Source organism: Podarcis bocagei (assembly GCF_964188305.1).
Source record: "Podarcis bocagei genome assembly, chromosome: 4".
In the NCBI taxonomy this organism is placed as follows: Eukaryota; Metazoa; Chordata; class Lepidosauria; order Squamata; family Lacertidae; genus Podarcis; species Podarcis bocagei.
This window is the reverse complement of record NC_138128.1, coordinates 41,504,776-41,522,694: the sequence shown is the minus strand read 5'-3', so window position 1 is coordinate 41,522,694 and position 17,919 is coordinate 41,504,776. Positions and strand designations below refer to the sequence as shown.

The 17,919-nt window shown below is 44.8% G+C and overlaps 1 protein-coding gene across 1 annotated transcript; it reads left to right on the top strand.

The window, feature by feature from the left end:
- The first annotated feature begins 5,442 nt into the window (after nt 1-5,442).
- ERFE (erythroferrone) lies at nt 5,443-17,314 on the top strand. Its single transcript, XM_081192721.1, has 9 exons — nt 5,443-5,548; nt 6,138-6,464; nt 8,224-8,337; nt 9,616-9,709; nt 12,857-13,086; nt 13,520-13,628; nt 14,151-14,241; nt 14,857-14,935; nt 15,238-17,314. The coding sequence occupies exons 2-9, from the start codon at nt 6,270-6,272 to the stop codon at nt 15,334-15,336; spliced, it is 1,011 nt and encodes a 336-aa protein (XP_081048847.1). The 5' UTR covers nt 5,443-5,548; nt 6,138-6,269; the 3' UTR covers nt 15,337-17,314.
- Nucleotides 17,315-17,919: the final 605 nt, after the last annotated feature.

Below are 17,919 nucleotides of genomic sequence, written 5' to 3'. Positions count from 1 at the left end.
AATCAGCTGAGGGCCTTCTGATGGTTTTCTCAGTGTGAAAAGTGAGGTTACAGGGAAGCAGGCAGAGGGCCTTCTCGATAGTGGTGCCCACTCTGTAGAACGCCCTCCTGTCATATGTCAGGGAAATAAACAACTATCTGACTTTTAGAAGACACATGAAGGCAGCCCTGTATAGGGAAGTTTTTAATGTTTGATGTTTTACTGTGTTTGAAGTTTTGATTTGTTGGAAGCCACACAGTGGTTGGGCAACTCACCCAGTCAGATGGGCGGCATATAAAAATTTCGTTGTTGTTATTGTCGGTATGTAACTGGATCCCACCAGAAAATAGTGGCAGTCTAGAAGTGCCCTTAATTGTACCTAGTTTAGTTGTGCATTGAGTCTTCCTGGAGATGTTATAAATTTTCTTTATTCTTATTTATGTCTGCCTTCACAGGCAATTTTCAAGGAAAATGGACAGGACTGACAGCCTGCTGATTATTATTGTTAATAAAAGCAGAAGAGCTTTACACTGGGCTTCTTCAAGGGTTTTCTCAGTCTAAACCCAGAGCTAGTTGTATTTTAGCCAATGGCAGGTTAGAATGTTAAATATACCTATTAGCAGGGCTTTTTTCAGTTGGACCTCACCGGAATTGCCATTATAAGAGAACAAGACAGGCGTTCATGGTGAGTTCTGGCACCTCTTTTTATAGAAAAATAGCACCGCCTATTAGATTTACCGATGACACAAAATGCAAAGGAGGGGAATTAGAATTCAGTATAATGTTGACAAACTTGAGATTGTAGGGTTGAACACCGCAAGATGAAATTCAATAAACACAAAAGTTCATTCTGGCTTGGCCAGGTGACAACTTAGGGGAAAAAAGGACATTTCTATTTGTCCAGGTTAGCCTGGGACAAAGTTTGCTTCTATGAAAGCTTGTAAGGGAGCTCTCTAAATTCATTACCTTGACTTATGAGATGTTTATGAAATTCTTACTTTATTTATGCATAGAGTCCCTCCGAATGCTATGACTCATCAAATAATAATAATAATAATAATAATAATAATAATAATAATAATCCCACATCAATATGACTGGTTTTACTATTTATGTAGGGTTGCCATACGTATGGGAATTCCTGAACGTGTCCTCTTTTGGATGTCCTACATGCCCACCCAGGAGAAATTTTACATTTTAAAGCAAATGGATTTGGGTGGGTGGCTCTGGCGGAGGGGCTATTGGGCGATTGCCTTAAAAAAGCTCAACAACTTTTTGTGTCTGCATTTTTACCTCTTGAAATATGGCAACCCTAATTTCTGTATTAAGTCTGACTTTCTCAGGGTGGATAACTACATTCTTTTAGGGGGTTTATCTTTCAAACAAACCTATGAAGTAGGCCTCTACCTTTGCTAGTTACAGGTGGAGCAATGTCTTATTTATACCCCATCCCCCATATCCTCACTCCTTCGTCAACTAAGCCAGCTGAGGTACAAATGATATAATAATTGTTGTTATTATTGTTATTATTATTAGCTGCAGGGTGTAAGTTTCCCCCGGTCTTGGCTTTCAAACAGCTGGAGCCTTTTGATAATATTTATTGGCAGCCACCTGCTAACAGCTGCCTCGCAACACCTGGCTGTGTTCTAACTGAAAGGGAGGAACAGCTGCGGAAGAATCTAGCAGGTGGAAAGGCTGGTCTGTCTTTCTCCTTCCTCCTGACGTCAAAAGACACCCAGTGGATGGGTAAGAAGACCTCTTGCTTTGCTCCACCCCACCCTGCTCCCTTATTTTGAAACTCAAAATGCCAGAAAGATTGAAATTATGTCCATAGTTGTGGTTGTTGTCGGCATCTGTCTGTCTCAAGAGATAATGGAGTTTGCCTCCCTTCCCTCTAGAAACCACCTTTTTGACCATTGGGCCCTCTATTAGTCTCGTCCACTCAATCCTCCAGAGCCTGTCTTTGCATGCAGGGGAAGTCCCTAACTCTGTGAGGGTTTGAGACCCATCAGCTACCCTTTCTTGGTTTAGCTGGCCAGTCAAAAGCTGTTTGCCAGGGTGTGGCTGCTGTTGCATGCTGACAGCTTCTAGGAGCCACAGGTAAGAGCTGAGTGCAGGGTGGAGGCCAAAGGTGGTCAAACTTGCACATGTCAGCACATCACTTGCTTTTATTAACTTGCTGAGATAGAAAAACAGGAGCATGAAAGGCTAGGGCAGTGGAGGAATACATATAAGCTTCCTTGCTGATTTGGTTGCACATAATGTTCCTATAAAATCCTGTCCGGTGTTGTTGTTGTTGTTATCATTTATCATTGCAGAATTATTTAATACTGTACAGTAATCTGTAAACTTGCATCCAGTTTATAAAAAAGAAGAAAAGGCCTGGGAAGTGCTCATTTTACACTGTAGTTATAATACCGAGCCATATATGTGTTTGTGTATGTACAGTATATGTATACTTTACTCACACCTCTATTATACTGTATATTATTTTTGCTTGCATTCAGCTGCCTTGGTGGCCTGAGATCAGGCAGGAAAGGAGGAATAGAAACATTTTAGATAATATGTACAAAAGCAAATTATTTGTAATCAATGCACAGGCTGCAGGGTGTGGCCTTCCAGATGTTGGACTCTACTCCCATTGGCCCTGGCCAGCATAGACAATAGTCAGGGATGATGGGAAATGTAGTACAACAACATTCGGAGGACAACAGCTTTCCCAGCCTTGTCTTACTGGGACAGGCACTTTCTGCCACACAGTGAAGCACCAGTGTAAAAATGATTAGATGTGGCTGATGTAACAGAGTTTGCAGATTTCCGGCAATAGAATACAAGTTATCAGGGAATCTGCATACATTGACAACCCTTCTACACTACATTTGTTTTCAGGAGCAGTTGGAGTTTTCATTCCCATGACTTCATCCGTGTAGTCCTTCCCTTCAAGGAAAAGGAGAGTGAGAGCGAGAGAAACAGCTTGGTTGCATCACTCTGCTGGGAACAGGGGGCCAGGGAATGACATGAGAGCTCAAGAATGAAGCGCAGATTTCACACAAGCGTGGAGAGGAGAGTTGATTTCGTTTCTCCTCTCCCCCCTTCCCTTCTTCATGGTAGTTCTACATCTATATCCCGTCAGAATTTCACTAAAACCTGACCCTAAAAGAATGGGGAGCTGACATCCCAGGCAAAACAGTCCTGTACATCCATCGTTTACTTTAGAACACTCGCCTAAGCGTGGTAGGTAAATGTGGTGAAGTAGACAGAGCGCTGGACTTGGAAGTCCTGGCTGCAAATCCCCACTCAGCCAGAAATCTCACTGGTGACGGAGGTTTTTGAATGTATGGTCCCGTTCAAACAGCACAGTAGCTGGGTTCGTACACGGCACAAAGCAGCGGAGGAATGACAAGGGTGCTGGGAGTTGTTTGGAGAACCTTAACAAATTACAGCTCCCAGAATCCTTTGGGGGAAGTCATGCAGCGGCAGTGCATACCATTTCGCTGCTTGAGGCAAAACAGGAAGTGCTGCCCTCTTCTGCCACTCTGCTGCACCACCTCGGCCACTCACCTGCCACTGCCAGCATTACCTCCCTGGAAATCTCACAAGACTTCTCACACTCTGTGTGATCTCATGAGATTTGGGCAAGACATCACAGGAAATTGGTGCCAATGGCAGCTCCATTTCTCCGCCAGTGGCAGGTGGGCGGGGCACCGGTGGGGGCACCGTCTCAGGGGCTTCTGCTGCCTGCGGGGGTTGCCTCACCCCACATCATGGGTGGGTCTACCCTGAAGCCATGGCTGTTTAAAGTGGTATTGTCATGCTTTGGTGCAAGTATGGCCTAAGCTATACTTGGAGCAGGCCCATTGAAATCAATGGTGCGTAAGTCCATTGTTTCAGTGGGTATTCCTCTGAGTATGGCTCTACAGAGGAGATCACTTCATGTTTCCATGAGCATTTGAACCAAAGCAGAAGATTCCTCTGTAGACTTTCATCATTCCATTCTCTAGCTTATGTTTTAGAGATATCACTATATGTGCATTTATTGAAGGTCTAAACCAATTTGATCTGCTGGCAACTCTTTTGTTATGATTAATCTTTCTAATATATATGTACCAGACATGGACAAAGAATTGTGGTATAACCTTCCTTCTCCACCCCTTTGGGCCTCCTCAGCATAATGAATTAGGGCTTTGTGTCATTCCATGCACATAAACAAAATTGCTTTGGTGATACCTGCAGAGAATTGTTCTTTTTTTACTAGCCATTTTGCATTTGTGTTTAACTGAGACACAACCATACAACGTTCTTCTTGTTTAACATTCAGCAGAAATATATTTCCACAACAGCCTTGAAACTCAAAGCTCCTCCAGTTGACCTGTTTATTGAGCATTCAACCAGATTTGCTTGGCCAAACCTTATGTGGAGGTTAATCTGACTTCTGCTCGTCATTGAGCATTCATCCAGATTTGTTTACATGGAGGTCATTTGGCAATGGAAATTCACCCTTGTTTTGGCATGTGATCGAGTCCTTCCTGCAAAATAGCAACAGTCTCGGGGCGACCCTAAGAATCCTTTCTTCTAAATGCTGTGGGTATCAGAGCATTTTGGTTTTTGTGTGGTATGGAACTCCTCTATTCACTAGGCAACAAAAAGTTGTTTCTTTAAGTGCTGCGAAAATGTGGTACCTCGCAAAGAGAGAGTGAAAGAACATGAAGCATCAGCTGTTGCTTTTGCTGTTTTTATCATATTTTGCTGTTGCTGTTTTTATTGCTTTTATTTGCTGTTTTGTTTTTGTTGTTGTTTAGCTGTATTGCCTATATTCCCTCTATGGATTTTAAATGTTGGCATATGATGTCTTGGGAATGGAGGCAAGATATGCGATATAAATATGATGATGATATGTACACCATAAAATAATTTCACATGTACTGCCCCCCCCCAATAGAATTTGAATAAAAGGCGACTGCCAACATTAGGGAACATAAAAATAGATGTGGTGGCGGATGGGTACAAGTGTGTAAAGGAGGTTATAGACCCATCCTCCAGCGTCCTTCAGGTAATGGGCTCCAATAATGACAGCCAACATGGTGTAGTGGTTAGAGTGTTGGACTAGGACCTGGGAGAGCAGGGTTCAAATCCCTGCTCTCTACTCACACTCTAACCAACCTTGTAAGGTTGTTGTGATAAAATGGGGGGAGGGGGGAGCCATGTATGCCACCTTGAGCTCCTTGGAGAAAAGGTGGGATATAAATGCACCAGCTAAATAAATGGAAGGGCGAATCAAAATAATTAACATTAGAGAGCATAAAAATGGAGGTGGCGCAGGATTGGAACCTCTGGCTCCCCAGGTGTTGCCGAACTCCAATAATTAATCTGTATCTCCCCCAGCCTCTCCCTGAGCAGACGCTTCCTATGGAAGAAATGGAAGAATTCCTGCTTCCTCCTCCCGCCCCCCCCCCCCGGCATTCGAATTACAACGCGAGCTCAGCGAGCCTCCGGTTGTTGTAGTTGGCGATTGCTGCCCATAGGTGGCCCTCTAAACCCTCGCCTAAAGTGGACAGAGGCGGCAACTTCTGTGAGGCGGGGAATTCAAGCTCTTTAAAGGAAGGGAAAGCAGCGGGGACCTTTAGAGGGGCGAGGGGGACGGAGGGGCAGCAGCGTCTCGGAGAGGGCACTGGAGGGGGTGTTGCGAAGAGGGCGAGCCAGGTGCCCCCCAGGCAGCCAGAGCCGCCAGCCGAAAGAAACGCAGGACTTCTGCAGCCTTGATAGGAGAGTTTTGTCCAACAGAAGACCCAGGAAATTGCCCTGTGTCATTTGGTTGGAGCTTTTCAGTCGAAGGATAAATAGTCCCCTGAGTCCCTTGACTTAAAGCTTTCTAAATTGTAGGGGGCCACCCCATGACATTTTTTCTGCCCCTCCAAAAAGAGGCAATTGATAAATCCACTGGAAACTCCAGGGCCTTGACTTGGTGAGGTGTGTGGGTACCATAGTGTTTACTTTTCTTTTTTATCTTTTTCTGTTATTATTATTTATTATTTAATTGAAGAAGCCTGACAAGTTTTGATTGGGTCTGCCCTGAAAAAGTAAACAAGCCAGGCATTGCTGGAAAGAGAGTGGATAATTTCTTCCTGCACTCCCTTCTTCCTTTCTGGAATCCCCCCCAGGAATATCGACTGCTGCCCATCTGAAGGTCCGCAGCTTCATCTTTGCCCTGTTCTTCTTGAGGAGCTTTTGCCAAGGCCTAAATCCAGGAGTCTGTCTCTATAGAAACTACCAGCGTGCTTGTGTGCCGGAAGATGGCCGGACCCCTCCTTTCCAGCTGTCCACTTCGATTACTAGCCATGGGGCTGCTAGCAATGACTTTTTGTGCCAGCTCTATGGAAACCGAAAAACATGGAAACAGAAGGAGTCAGGAGAAGAAATCCGGATGGAATGACTCTCTTGCAGGACAAAAAACAAGCAGCCCTCCCTTGTCATCATCCAATGACCCGGTAAGGACAAATGCTACTCTCAGCTCACTATTTGGGGTGTCTTTAACCCATGCTTTAATTGAAGTAAACCTTCCCCTTTGAATTTAGCCCACAAGGGCTAAAAATGGGGGTAGAGAACGGAGAAAAGGAAGTTGTGCCCAAGTAGGAAAGAGTAGGTTTTGCATTGCAACGTCATGTAGGGGAATATTTGCACAGGCAAGTGTGAATGTATGTCTCCTTCTTTTGCAAATATGTGAACTCCTATGTGATCCTATGTGCAGGTAGTTACTTGGGAATAGTTCCCACCGAGCTCAGTGGAACTAGGTATGTATAGCCACAATCCATTTTACTTCTGTTTTATGTGTGTTGCCATTTCAATGTGGGTTAAAATACTTCTGTTTTAAAAAGTGGTGGCCCTAGTATGCCCACATGCTTATCTTTCACTGAGTAAAGGAAGAACACTTTGCCCATTTTCCAGCTAGCAGTAACACTTTGAAATACCACTCCTTTCTCTAGATTGTATAGATGAACAGATCAAGGGATAGCAACCCTTGAGCCGAAAGGAGAGAGGGTGCTAACACTTTCCTAACTGCCCCCTCGACCTGCAACATGGAGATGCTCCACTTTGACTGGTCTTAGTCTACAGCAGAGATGGGGAATCTGTGGCCTTTCATCTGTTGCTAGACTACAAGTCCCATCATCCTCTGACAATTGGCCATGCTTGCTGAGGAGTTAGAAGTCCAACAACATATGGAGAACTGCAAGTTATCTAGCCATCCTTGCAGGGGTGCCAACTTGAATAATATACTGGGGGCAGGTAAGCTCCACCCTGCATAATCAATCACAAGGCGCAGCCTACACACATCATTTGAATGGCAATGCCCATCAACTTTGGGGCCCTGGCCCCTCAAATATTTTATTAGGGGGCCGAAGAGACGTCGGCCCCTAGAAGTTGGCTCCTATGCATCCTTGCTTCACAGCAATCGCAGTAGACCAACTATAGAAGATAGGTGAATTCTTGGAATTACATTGAATTCTACTAGCAAATAATGCTAGTGGCATTATGGGGGGTCAGACTAGATGAGCCTTGGAGTCGCTTCTAACTCTACAGTTCTATGATTCAAAGATGTTTTGAAATGGAGCTATTTCCTCTGGTATGAGAGAAACACCCAAGACATCTGCACTTGTTAATATGGAAATCATATAGTCAAGCATGACAGCAGCATGCACTTCTTAACATGTTACCCAGACCCTCCCTGGCCATCTCCCAACCATTCCCTTTCCTAGGGAACTGATTAAATCAATTAAGCAAGGGCATTTGCAAAGACCGAGGGCATCTGCCAGCACAAAAACATCTGGCAAAGTATTCTTGCTGCAAAATAATGTAACATTCAGCTTTCTATAGGCACCTTCAGCAGTAAACCGACTCGTGGCAAATAAGGCAGATGATGGAGTGTGTGTAGGGGTTTGTGTTGTAGGAGGGAGGGGGAGATCCTGTAGGATGCCCCTGCCCTGCCTACTTTCAGTGCTGGTGTTCAGCCCCCATGAAGAAATGTGGCTGTAAAAGGTTCCCCATCTCTGATGTAGACTGAAGGAAGCATGATTGACACATGGATACAGCAGACCTTATGAAGATGCTGAGCAAAGATAATCCTCAACATATGTTTTTGGGACAGTGTGTGTGTGTGTGTGTGTGTGTGTGTGTGTGTTCCTGTGTGTGTGTGTTCCTGGTTGTCTCTGCCTTTCACATGCCTTTTCTTTTACTTCTCATTGCATAAAGGAAACTGCTGCAGGAAAGATTCGCAGGGATGAATCCCGGGCTGCTTGGATGCTTCTTATGAACAACGGGGTGAACAATAAAAAAAGAAGCAAAAATAAAGAAAAAAGGTTCAAGGTAACCAACATTAACAGTGTCCTCATCTTGATTCACTTGTCTTCAAAGTCTGTTCCGATAAGGGATTCTGAGACTGTTTTCATACTCTGTTTTCATGTCTGCTATGCACTCACTGTGTTTCCAGCGCAGCTCTTTAATCAGTGTTCACATGACGTTATCCAAAATGGATCTGCATAAAATACCACTGTTTGATGAGTTGTTTCTCAAACCAGGCTCATTCTGACTGAAATCTTAAGCTGTTCCTAATTCATCTCCAGTCAGGGTGTAAACACCTTTGCATGGGGGGAAACTACAGAAACGAATCTGACACTAATGAAACTGTGCTGATGTGTACAGTTGGTGAGAGGGGGGACTGTGGGTAACCCCCCCCCAAAAAAGAACCCTTCACTGCACTGTAAGGTGGTAATGTGAACATGTCCTCAGATTGACATTCTGAGCCTTCCTAACTGTTCGAGCCTCCCTAAATTTAACCAAGACAAATTAAAGTCGTGTCCCCCCCAAGCAGTGGTTCATGGCTGCATGCACTTTAAGAGACACAGAGAAATTGCTGCACAGAAATGAAAACCTTGTGAAAGAAAGAATGCTCCCTCTAGTAATAGTGTTTCGCCAAATCCCAGTCATAGGATTTTCAGCATACAAGTTCCTAGAGCATGGTCTGACAGGGATATGAGGAGTGTGTGGGAACAACATATACACCACCTTTGGTTGCATGAGAGAAGAAAGGCAGAATATAAATGTACAATGTGTGTTGTGTTGTGTTGTGTTGTGTTGTGTTTTGTGTTGGTTAGAGTGTTGGATCAGGACCTGAGAAATGAGGGTTCAAATCCCCAGTCAGTCATTAGGTGACCTTGGGTCAGAAACGGTCTTTCTACCTAGCATACTCCACAGGGTTGTTTTGAGGATAAAACGGCGGGCAGAGAGAACCATATGTGAACACTTTGGAGGAAAGGTGGGATTAAAATGCAATGCCAGTAAAGTAAATAGAAGGTGAATATTTATTTCATGAATGGTTTGGGGAGAGGGAGTCATGTTGATGTTGATATCTTCCCATGTGAACCTTTGCAAGTGAAAAGGACCTTTCTCTTCCCTCCTAGTACTGGAGCCCCTTTCAGGCAATTAAGGAAAGCATCTTGAAGCAAGAGCACATCAAACAAACAGAAGAAGCCTTTAGGAGCCCAGAGACTGAGAGTTGATGATAGCTAAACAGACAATAGGTTTGGTGGTTGATGTGAATAAATATGGATCTAAAATACTGTCCTGTATTTCTTTTGGTTCTAGTTTGGCATTCCAGGACCCCCTGGTCCACCAGGACCCCCTGGAGCCTTAATCACCCAGGAGGAGCTGCTGAGAGAATTCAGATTGCTGCTTAAAGGTATGGAGGTTGTTGCTCTCCAAGCAAACATACAGTGGTACCTCAGGTTACAGACACTTCAGGTTACAGACTCCGCTAACCCAGAAATAGTACCTCGGGTTAAGAACTTTGCTTCAGGATGAGAACAGAAATCGTGCTCTGGCGACGCAGCAGCAGCGGGAGGCCCCATTAGCTAAAGTGGTGCTTCAGGTTAAGAACAGTTTCAGGTTAAGAATGGACCTCCAGAACGAATTAAGTTCTTAACCTGAGGTACCACTGTACTTGTTTGCCTTAGGCACAGAATAATGAATTGGGCTCTTAATAATAGGTGATTTTATTTGACATTATTGTTGTCTTAATGTACCTTCTGGGTTTTGATGGAGACTTTACTTTTGGAGTTCTACTCTAAGATACACTTAAAATATGATATTAGATTCCTGCATTGCAGGGGGCTGGACTAGATGACCCTTGGGGTCCCTGCCAACTCTACAGTTCTATGATTCTCTGTTGTTGGGTTATTTGCTCTGGCTTTGAATTTCTTTAAACCACAAACATGATTAAACTTGCAATTAAAAGTGTGGCTGTTGGCAAGGTCAAGAATATTAATCCAATAATAATAATTTATTATTTATACCCCACCCATCTGGCTGAGTTTCCCCAGCCACTTCCAGTTGAGTGTTAAAAACAATACAGCATTAAATGTTATCCAAGAGTGCGGTTCTAAGAGGAGTACAATCCATGCCACTTTTCTGCTGTTAGAATTCAGATTCAGTCAGTGTTTTGTGTGTTTGATGGTACGTATCACCAGTATAGATTACCAGCTCCCCTTCTTTTGCTGCCCATGGCAGCCATTATGTGCTGGCACATAATGTCACACTGGAATGCAAATTCCAAGTGGACCTTCTGTTCTAGGATACTGGTTTTCATATACAGGAATTCCTCCAAGAATTCTGCTATTACACAGGCCTCTAAGACCCTTCAGTAACTTCAACCTTGCATCTTCTCCAGCCAAAGCTGGTAGGGAAACTCAGAGGTGAAGCATGGGGGTGGTTGGGCAGGGGGCCATGGCCCTGGGCATACATGTCTGATAGGGCACAACCAGGCGCCCCCCACTACAGGTTCCTGTGGGGAGGCAAGGTAAGCCAAGCCACGTCCGCGCTGGGCCTTCGGGGCTGGGGCAGTGGTAGTAGTAGAAGAAGAGTTTGGATTTGATATCCCTCTTTATCACTACCCAAAGGAGTCTCAAAGCGGCTAACAATTTCCTTTCCCTTCCTCCCCCACGACAAACACTCTGTGAGGTGAGTGGGGCTGAGAGACTTCAAAGAAGTGTGACTGGCCCAAGTAGTCTGCATGTGGAGGAGCGGAGACGCGAACCCAGTTCACCAGATTACAAGCCTACCGCTCTTAAGCACTACACCACATTGGCTCTCCTTCTCCTCATAGTGCCTCCTTCTCCTCATAGCCTGTATCCTGGTGATCCCCCAGCCCCTGGGGAGGGAGGAGGGTGTAGAACCTTGTGCTCCCCTTTGCTGTCCAACGACTCATCCCCTGGCCCCGATGCTGCCTCAGCTCTTCTGGGGCTCCCTGGGGGCTGTGCCCTGGCCCACTGGTCATGCTACCTGTGAGTTGGAGTCCAACATCTAGATTGCCCCCCCCCCCATTTCTCCACCCTTGCAATCCAAATTGGATTCTGCCATAACATCATCATGCTCAGATTCACCACTAAGCAGAAGTCAATGAAGGGGAGCCGACTGAGGATGTCACGCACTAGACACTAAGGAGAAGATGTGGCCTAGCAGTAGTCACGTTTTCCCTTCCCCACCCATGGGTCTGAGCTACAGTCACCATGATCCTAGCAAAGATTTCCACTCTTAAACTGCGGGATTTGTTACCACAAAGATGTAGTGATAGCCACCCATGGAGGTTGCTTTAAAAGGGCCTTAACTTCCATGAATTTGCCTAACAGTTATCACTAGCCATGATAGCTACCGTATTTTGCACCCCATAGGACGCTCCGGCCCATAGGACGCACCTAGTTTTTTGGGGGGGAAATAAAGGGGGAAAAAAATTATTTCCCCCCCCAGGTGCGGGGCTGGAAGAACCAGGTCGGGGAACAGTGGGAAGGCATGCTCTGCCTCCCCGCTGTCCCCCGAGCTTGTGGGGCTGGCGATGGGGAGAAGTGCGCTGATCCCGGGATGGCAGGCAGCTCTGTGCCGCCATCCGGAGGGGGCGGGACTTAGCGCCCCGCTCTGGATGGCAGCGCAGAGCTGCGCTGATCCCAGGACTGCAGGCAGCTCTGCGCGGCCACCGGGAGTGGGGCGGAGCTTCGCCCCCCGGCTCCCGGTGGCCGCGCAGAGCTGCGCTGGTCCCAGGACTGCAGGCAGCTCTGCGCGGCCACCGGGAGCGGGGCGGAGCTTAGCGCCCCGCTCCGGATGGCAGCGCAGAGCTGCACTGGTCCCAGGACTGCAGGCAGCTCTGCGCGGCCACCAGGAGCGGGGCGGAGCTTCGCCCCCGGCTCCCGGTGGCCGCACAAAGCTGTGCTGATCCCGGGACTGCAGGCAGCTCTGCGCAACCCTCGGAGCCGGTCTCCCGAGGGTTGCGCAGAGCTTCCTGAAGCCTGGAGAGCGAGAGGGGTCGGTGCGCACCGACCCCTCTCGCTCTCCAGGCTTCAGCTAAAGCCTGCATTTGCCCCATAGGACGCAGGCACATTTCCCCTTCATTTCTGGAGGGGGAAAAGTGCGTCCTATGGGGCGAAAAATACGGTATGTACTACATCTGATGCTGGTGGCAAAAAGTGTCTGTGAGAACCACTTGTTGGAAATCACATGGGAAGACTGCTGATCCTGCCTGTGAGTTTCCCTTGGGCATCTAGCTGGCCACTGTGAGAACAGAATGTTGGACTCTGGTCTGATCCTGCAGACTCTTAAGTCCAGTATTTTTACTGCTCGAGAAACAGGTGAACATACATTCCAATGAGCCAGCTGTCTAAAATAATACGGATTCACAAAGTTTTGGGGTTGGCTTGGGACTTCCTGTGTTAAGATGGCTATAGGCATATTGACTAGTGTGGCCTTGTTGTGTTTGAAAGCAAGTAGGTGCAGGTTTGGACTTACAGAGAACATGAGTGGGCCCACCTCAGTAACAGGGCTTTGTGTTTTGGCTCCTCAGGTGTGATCAGGGAACGGGAAAGGATCAGTCAGAAAGCCTGTGACAACTGCCAAGAAGACGACGACGACGACGGCAGGTCCAGAGGAGAAGATAACTTTCTGGCCCAGATTAGTGGACCACTTCTAGAAAGCAGGGAGCATGGGCGAGTGCAAGCAGCTTTCCATTGTCGGACCCGGAGAAACATTTCAATTGAACGGCGGTCATTGCAAGAGCTTCAGTTCTATTACATAGTGAGTAGCTTGGTGTCATTTCTTCTTGCAATGTCAGCAAAAGGGAAGGTAGTTTTTGCTTCAGTATCCCTAACAAGACAACCAACCATATAAATCCTGTTTTAAAACCACCCCCAAACTCCTGATTTCTAAGGGTATTAGAGTGTGTTCTGCAACTGATTATCTAAATAATTGAAACCTGGTTTTCCAGAATTTAAGTTGTCCCTGGAAAAAATGTTTAGATACACAATAAAAACTCTGGAAGCTGCCACCATTGATGGAGAAATATCTTATGTTCACAAGTGATCCACATTCGGTCCCTTTTCCCTTTTATGAATGTCTGAACCTTGGTTCTTGAAGGGCCTTTTTCAGCGCTCTACTTTCATGCACCACAGGGAAAGCTGGAACAATTTTCTCCCCTGCTTCATAATCCTTTTGTTGTTTTTCTGCGTAGCCTAAAAAAGAAGAGATGTTCCACCGTGGCCTAGGGCTAAACCTTAACAATGGACAATACATAGCACCTTTCAGTGGATACTACATCTTCACTGCCACGTTGCATATTGGTAAGTGTTTAACTTAAAGCAATACTGTGTTGGGTTCAAGAAGATAGAAATGCTAAGCAACTTGGAGCTGGCAGTTAATTATCCCCACCCCACTCTCTTACCAATGTTTTAAAAGAAAAGTGCACATTCTAGAAATAAGAATCTGGAAACACTATGGAGTTTGACGTTATCAACTCCAGTTCTGTAAACATCTTGGGTAATGACGAACCCTTGAATTCAAGGAGAAACGTAGCAGAGGAGGATTCTGTAAGCATCCTTAGTAATTACATTAAAAGTTGACTTTTCAGTGTAATGTTAGTGTTGGAATTTGCTTATCAGTTTCAAGTGGATGTCTGATTTCAGCTGAGCATTCTCTGAGGCAAGATGAATAGCAACATAAAGGTTGCATATTGAACAGAGCAAAGTTCAGTGAAGCTCTGAACCTTGGGCAGGCCTTTTAGACACTGTCAGATAGCCTCCAGCTGCTGGGGTCAAGGATTCCAGCGCAGCAGCAAGTTGCTGACTAGTTGCTGCCTTTTGCAGTTCCAGAGGTTCAGGTAAAGAAGAACCAGCCCCGCACCCGCGAACGCCTGCGCTTGCTGATCTGCGTTGAGTCCCTCTGCCGACAGAACATGTGAGTGTGTGGAGTAGAAATAGTATTGTTTAGGAAAGCAGCCAGCTAGAATTTATTTCAGTTCCAATTCATTTCCACTCTGCTACATGCTCCTGCTTTCTCTGTTTTACCATATGAAATTCACATTTAATTTCAACTCTGTTGTAAGCTACCCCAAGAACCCTGGGGTATAGGGCAGCCTATAAATGAGGAAATAGCAACTTCCTTCTTGACCTACCTTCAAGGCTGAATATGCAGATTTTCATATATATTCTTACTCTCCAAGCAAACTTATTGGGCTGGTTATGTGCTAAGCAACTAGTAACTGCCTGCAGAGGAGGTCTGAATCCAAACTATACCTGCAAGCTGACTTCAAAGGGGCTCACTGGATTACAATGAGCCTCTTTGAACTTTGACAGGTGTTAAAGTTGGTCCAGGGTAGGATGAAGGATCTGGACACACTCCTGAACTAGTTCAAATGATACACAGTGAACACTGATGAATGAGGATTCAGACCCACTCACCCACATCCAAACCTAACTCTTTCCAGTGCACCCACCATTCTCAGAGTGGTGGACAGCCTATGCTGTTATTTTCTAGGATTGTTCATGTTAATGAAGTGTCTCTTGCTTTCAGTTCTCTGGAAACAGTGAGCAGGTTGGACAGAAACAACGAACATTTCACAATTTCAATCCATGGAATTCTATTCCTGCAGGTGAGTAAAAGCCATGAAGGAAAGTTGTAACATGTTGTCATAACCAGCAGTGCTTAGAGACACAAATCTGGCAAAACACCTGTATTTTGTTCTCTCCTGAATAAAAAATGCAGGCGACAGCTATGAAACGCAGGCTTTCCTATAGCTGCCGAGTAACTGGAGGCCTTTAGCATGAAATTATAAAACAATTTGCTACAAGCAAAGTATGCAGCCTCTTTGAAAGGTAGCATAGGCACATCTGAACAATCATAGGGATGGCACCATCTTGCTTTGCTTACCCACCTTTATCTTCTCTGTTCCAGGCTGGCCAGTATGCTTCAGTTTTTGTAGACAATGCAACAGGATCCTCTCTCACTGTTCGAAGTGGGTCTGACTTTGGTGCTGTCCTCTTGGGCATTTGATTGGCACACAGCCAACTATTCTGAAGGTGAAACCTTGCTTTTCATCAGCCCCTCTGCTACATTTCTCTCAATCTTAAGTGCCTGGAGCTGGTAAGCACCAGAACAAAGCACAATAGCTGTTGATGCAAAACTAGCAAACCTCCACTGCTGTTTACTGGTTAAGCATACCAAGGTGAAGAATTGGATTTGAGAAAAATGGCCCAGCATCTAGTAAAACCGATTAAAAGGATGCTGAACCAACTTATAAAAGGAAGCATCAAGTGTTAACGGGGTTAATGCAACTCACCTAGAAGTTCCTCCTATTCCTGAATGTCTGTTGTTTGATGCTTAAAATTATGCAATCTGCTTGCAGTGGCTCTCAAAAACTAGGTTCTTCATGGAAGCACACATGCTGTTTGGTGCTCAACAGAAAAGACTTAGCAAAGGATTATATATTTTTTGGAATATCTTTTACTATCTCATTGGTTCATAAGTCTTCTAAGTTAAAAGTGCTAACTTTTGTTGATTTTCTGCCTGCCTGGTGACTTCCTCAACCACAAGCAGAATTTGCCTATTGCTTTGTGCTGCATAGTGCCCAATATCCATTGCTAACTTTCAATTAACGGTGGGTAGACTGGCTACCATATTTAGAGCAGGGTTTTAAAAAGAAAGAGAAGAGATGGTAGGCTATTTATTGAGTCCACTGTTAGCCAGAGGCTTTCTATTGCCTTAGATCAATTAGATTGCACTGTCCATTTAGAATGAAGCCCAATGGACAGAGTGCCCAGCTTTAGTGCCACTTATTTTGAACCTAACTACGTGATGAGGGAAGAGATGGTTATTTCCATTTCTTAGTAACTGTCCTTATTTTCTCTGAGGCTGTGTACACCCTAAAGTACGATATCCAAGAATTGCGAATGCAGCACCACCCTCTTCTACTATTACTGTAACCTTGGGCACGTAGGCAGGCATTAGAACTGCTCCTGTGTGGGGGTTTTTAAGTGTGTGGGATGAACACATACCCTTATCTATTTTAGCCTGAGAAGTTACTTGTGTAACAGGTTGCCCCAGCTGCTCTATTTTATATAATCAGTCCCTGCAAGTCATCGTGGAAATTTTCATAAGGGAGTACCACTTAAAACAAGATTTGTTTCTTCGATAATTTCTTACAAGATCAGTTTAAATAGATCAGTTTAAAACAGGACAGTACAGAATGCAGAAAGCCATGTTTCAGTCAGTACATAGTGCTGTGGAAAAACTGACTGCATCAAGAAATCTAGCAAGGCAAGGAGGAGTTCTTGATACCTGGATCTTTCTACATGCAAGGATTAGTTTTAATATAGAGTAACACTGACAAATAAGCTGTTCTCCCCTTGCCCTTCATTCCTTTTTCCTCTCGAAGAATAAGGAACAGGGAAAGTTTATTTCCCTCAAAGCCAAAAAAATTCTTAAGAGGCAGAGCATACTGAAAAGGATTCTGGGCAGCCAAATATTAAGTTGTTAGATTTCAGAAAAGGCAAATTCTCAGTAAACTGTATACACCCACCCGTTTCCACTTTGGAAATGCCACACGGCCTGATAAGGCCAAGGTGGTGCCCTGCCCTGCAGCACAATCAGCATTAGCCTTCCCACTGAAGCTTCTATTATAAGCAGGTCTATTTATTGCACTATATTAAGAAATATATTTATGCACTTGCTGTTAAATGCATTTTATTTACTTAGAGAAGGAATATACAAAATAACCAAGGCTGTAAGAGAAAAAGTGGTGTTTTTTCATAGACTTGCGATACAGAATTGTGCTGGAGGTCACACGTACCACACACCCTTAGTTTTAGAGCTGTTCTTGCATTCTCAGACGTCTGTTTATCTTTCGTTCTGATTGGCTGAGTGTATGTGCATGCACTGACACAAACTGTTGCACCATGGTGTACGTTCTGTAAATTATAATGGATTGTTTTCAAGACAGTTTCCAATTAAAAAATATATGCTTTCCCTTGTATTAATTGGCTTCTTTTGCTAAAGCAACCGCTATGAACTGTTTAAGACAACAGATCTATGATCATAGAGGACATCTGGTGACTGAACTCAGACATGCTCACCACTTGACTGAAAACATCAAGTGGCGACTTGCATAGGAGTGTGTGCCATCGCTTGCCCAGAGTCAGCTCATTCAAGGGCCAGTGACTCAGTGTTGAAGCCTCAAGTTATGTAGATGCAGTTATAAAGCAGCTTTAAAACCCTCCCAGAGTTCACGTTTCATCTTTTGCAAACTGCAACCTTTTAAACTCATAATGACATACCCCTTATTTGCTATGAAAAATATTAGACCCCTCCTCCCAAAAATGTCACATACAAGTCTCAGCACCACAAAAGTGTGGCTTACTTTTCTATCCTCATCTGATCATATACCAGATGTAGATTTTACTACGAAGAGCCTGGTGTATTCCAATTTACTCAGGAGTGAGTATACTGGTACAAGTGTGCACAACCTTTACTTTCTATTGACAGGTGCCAACCAAGGTACATACCAGCTTTTCATCATCTTTTCAAGTTTAGCTTTTGATACCTACCTTTTGCCAACAGAAAGAGTATCCCCTTTAAAGA

Coding starts and splice junctions, on each gene's coding strand:
- ERFE (XM_081192721.1), top strand. CDS start 6,270: ATGGCCGGACCCCTCCTTTCCAGCTGTCCACTTCGATTACTAGCCATG. Junction 14,242..14,856: donor TCCCTCTGCCGACAGAACAT/GTGAGTGTGTGG, acceptor TCTTGCTTTCAG/TTCTCTGGAAACAGTGAGCA. Junction 14,936..15,237: donor ATGGAATTCTATTCCTGCAG/GTGAGTAAAAGC, acceptor TCTCTGTTCCAG/GCTGGCCAGTATGCTTCAGT.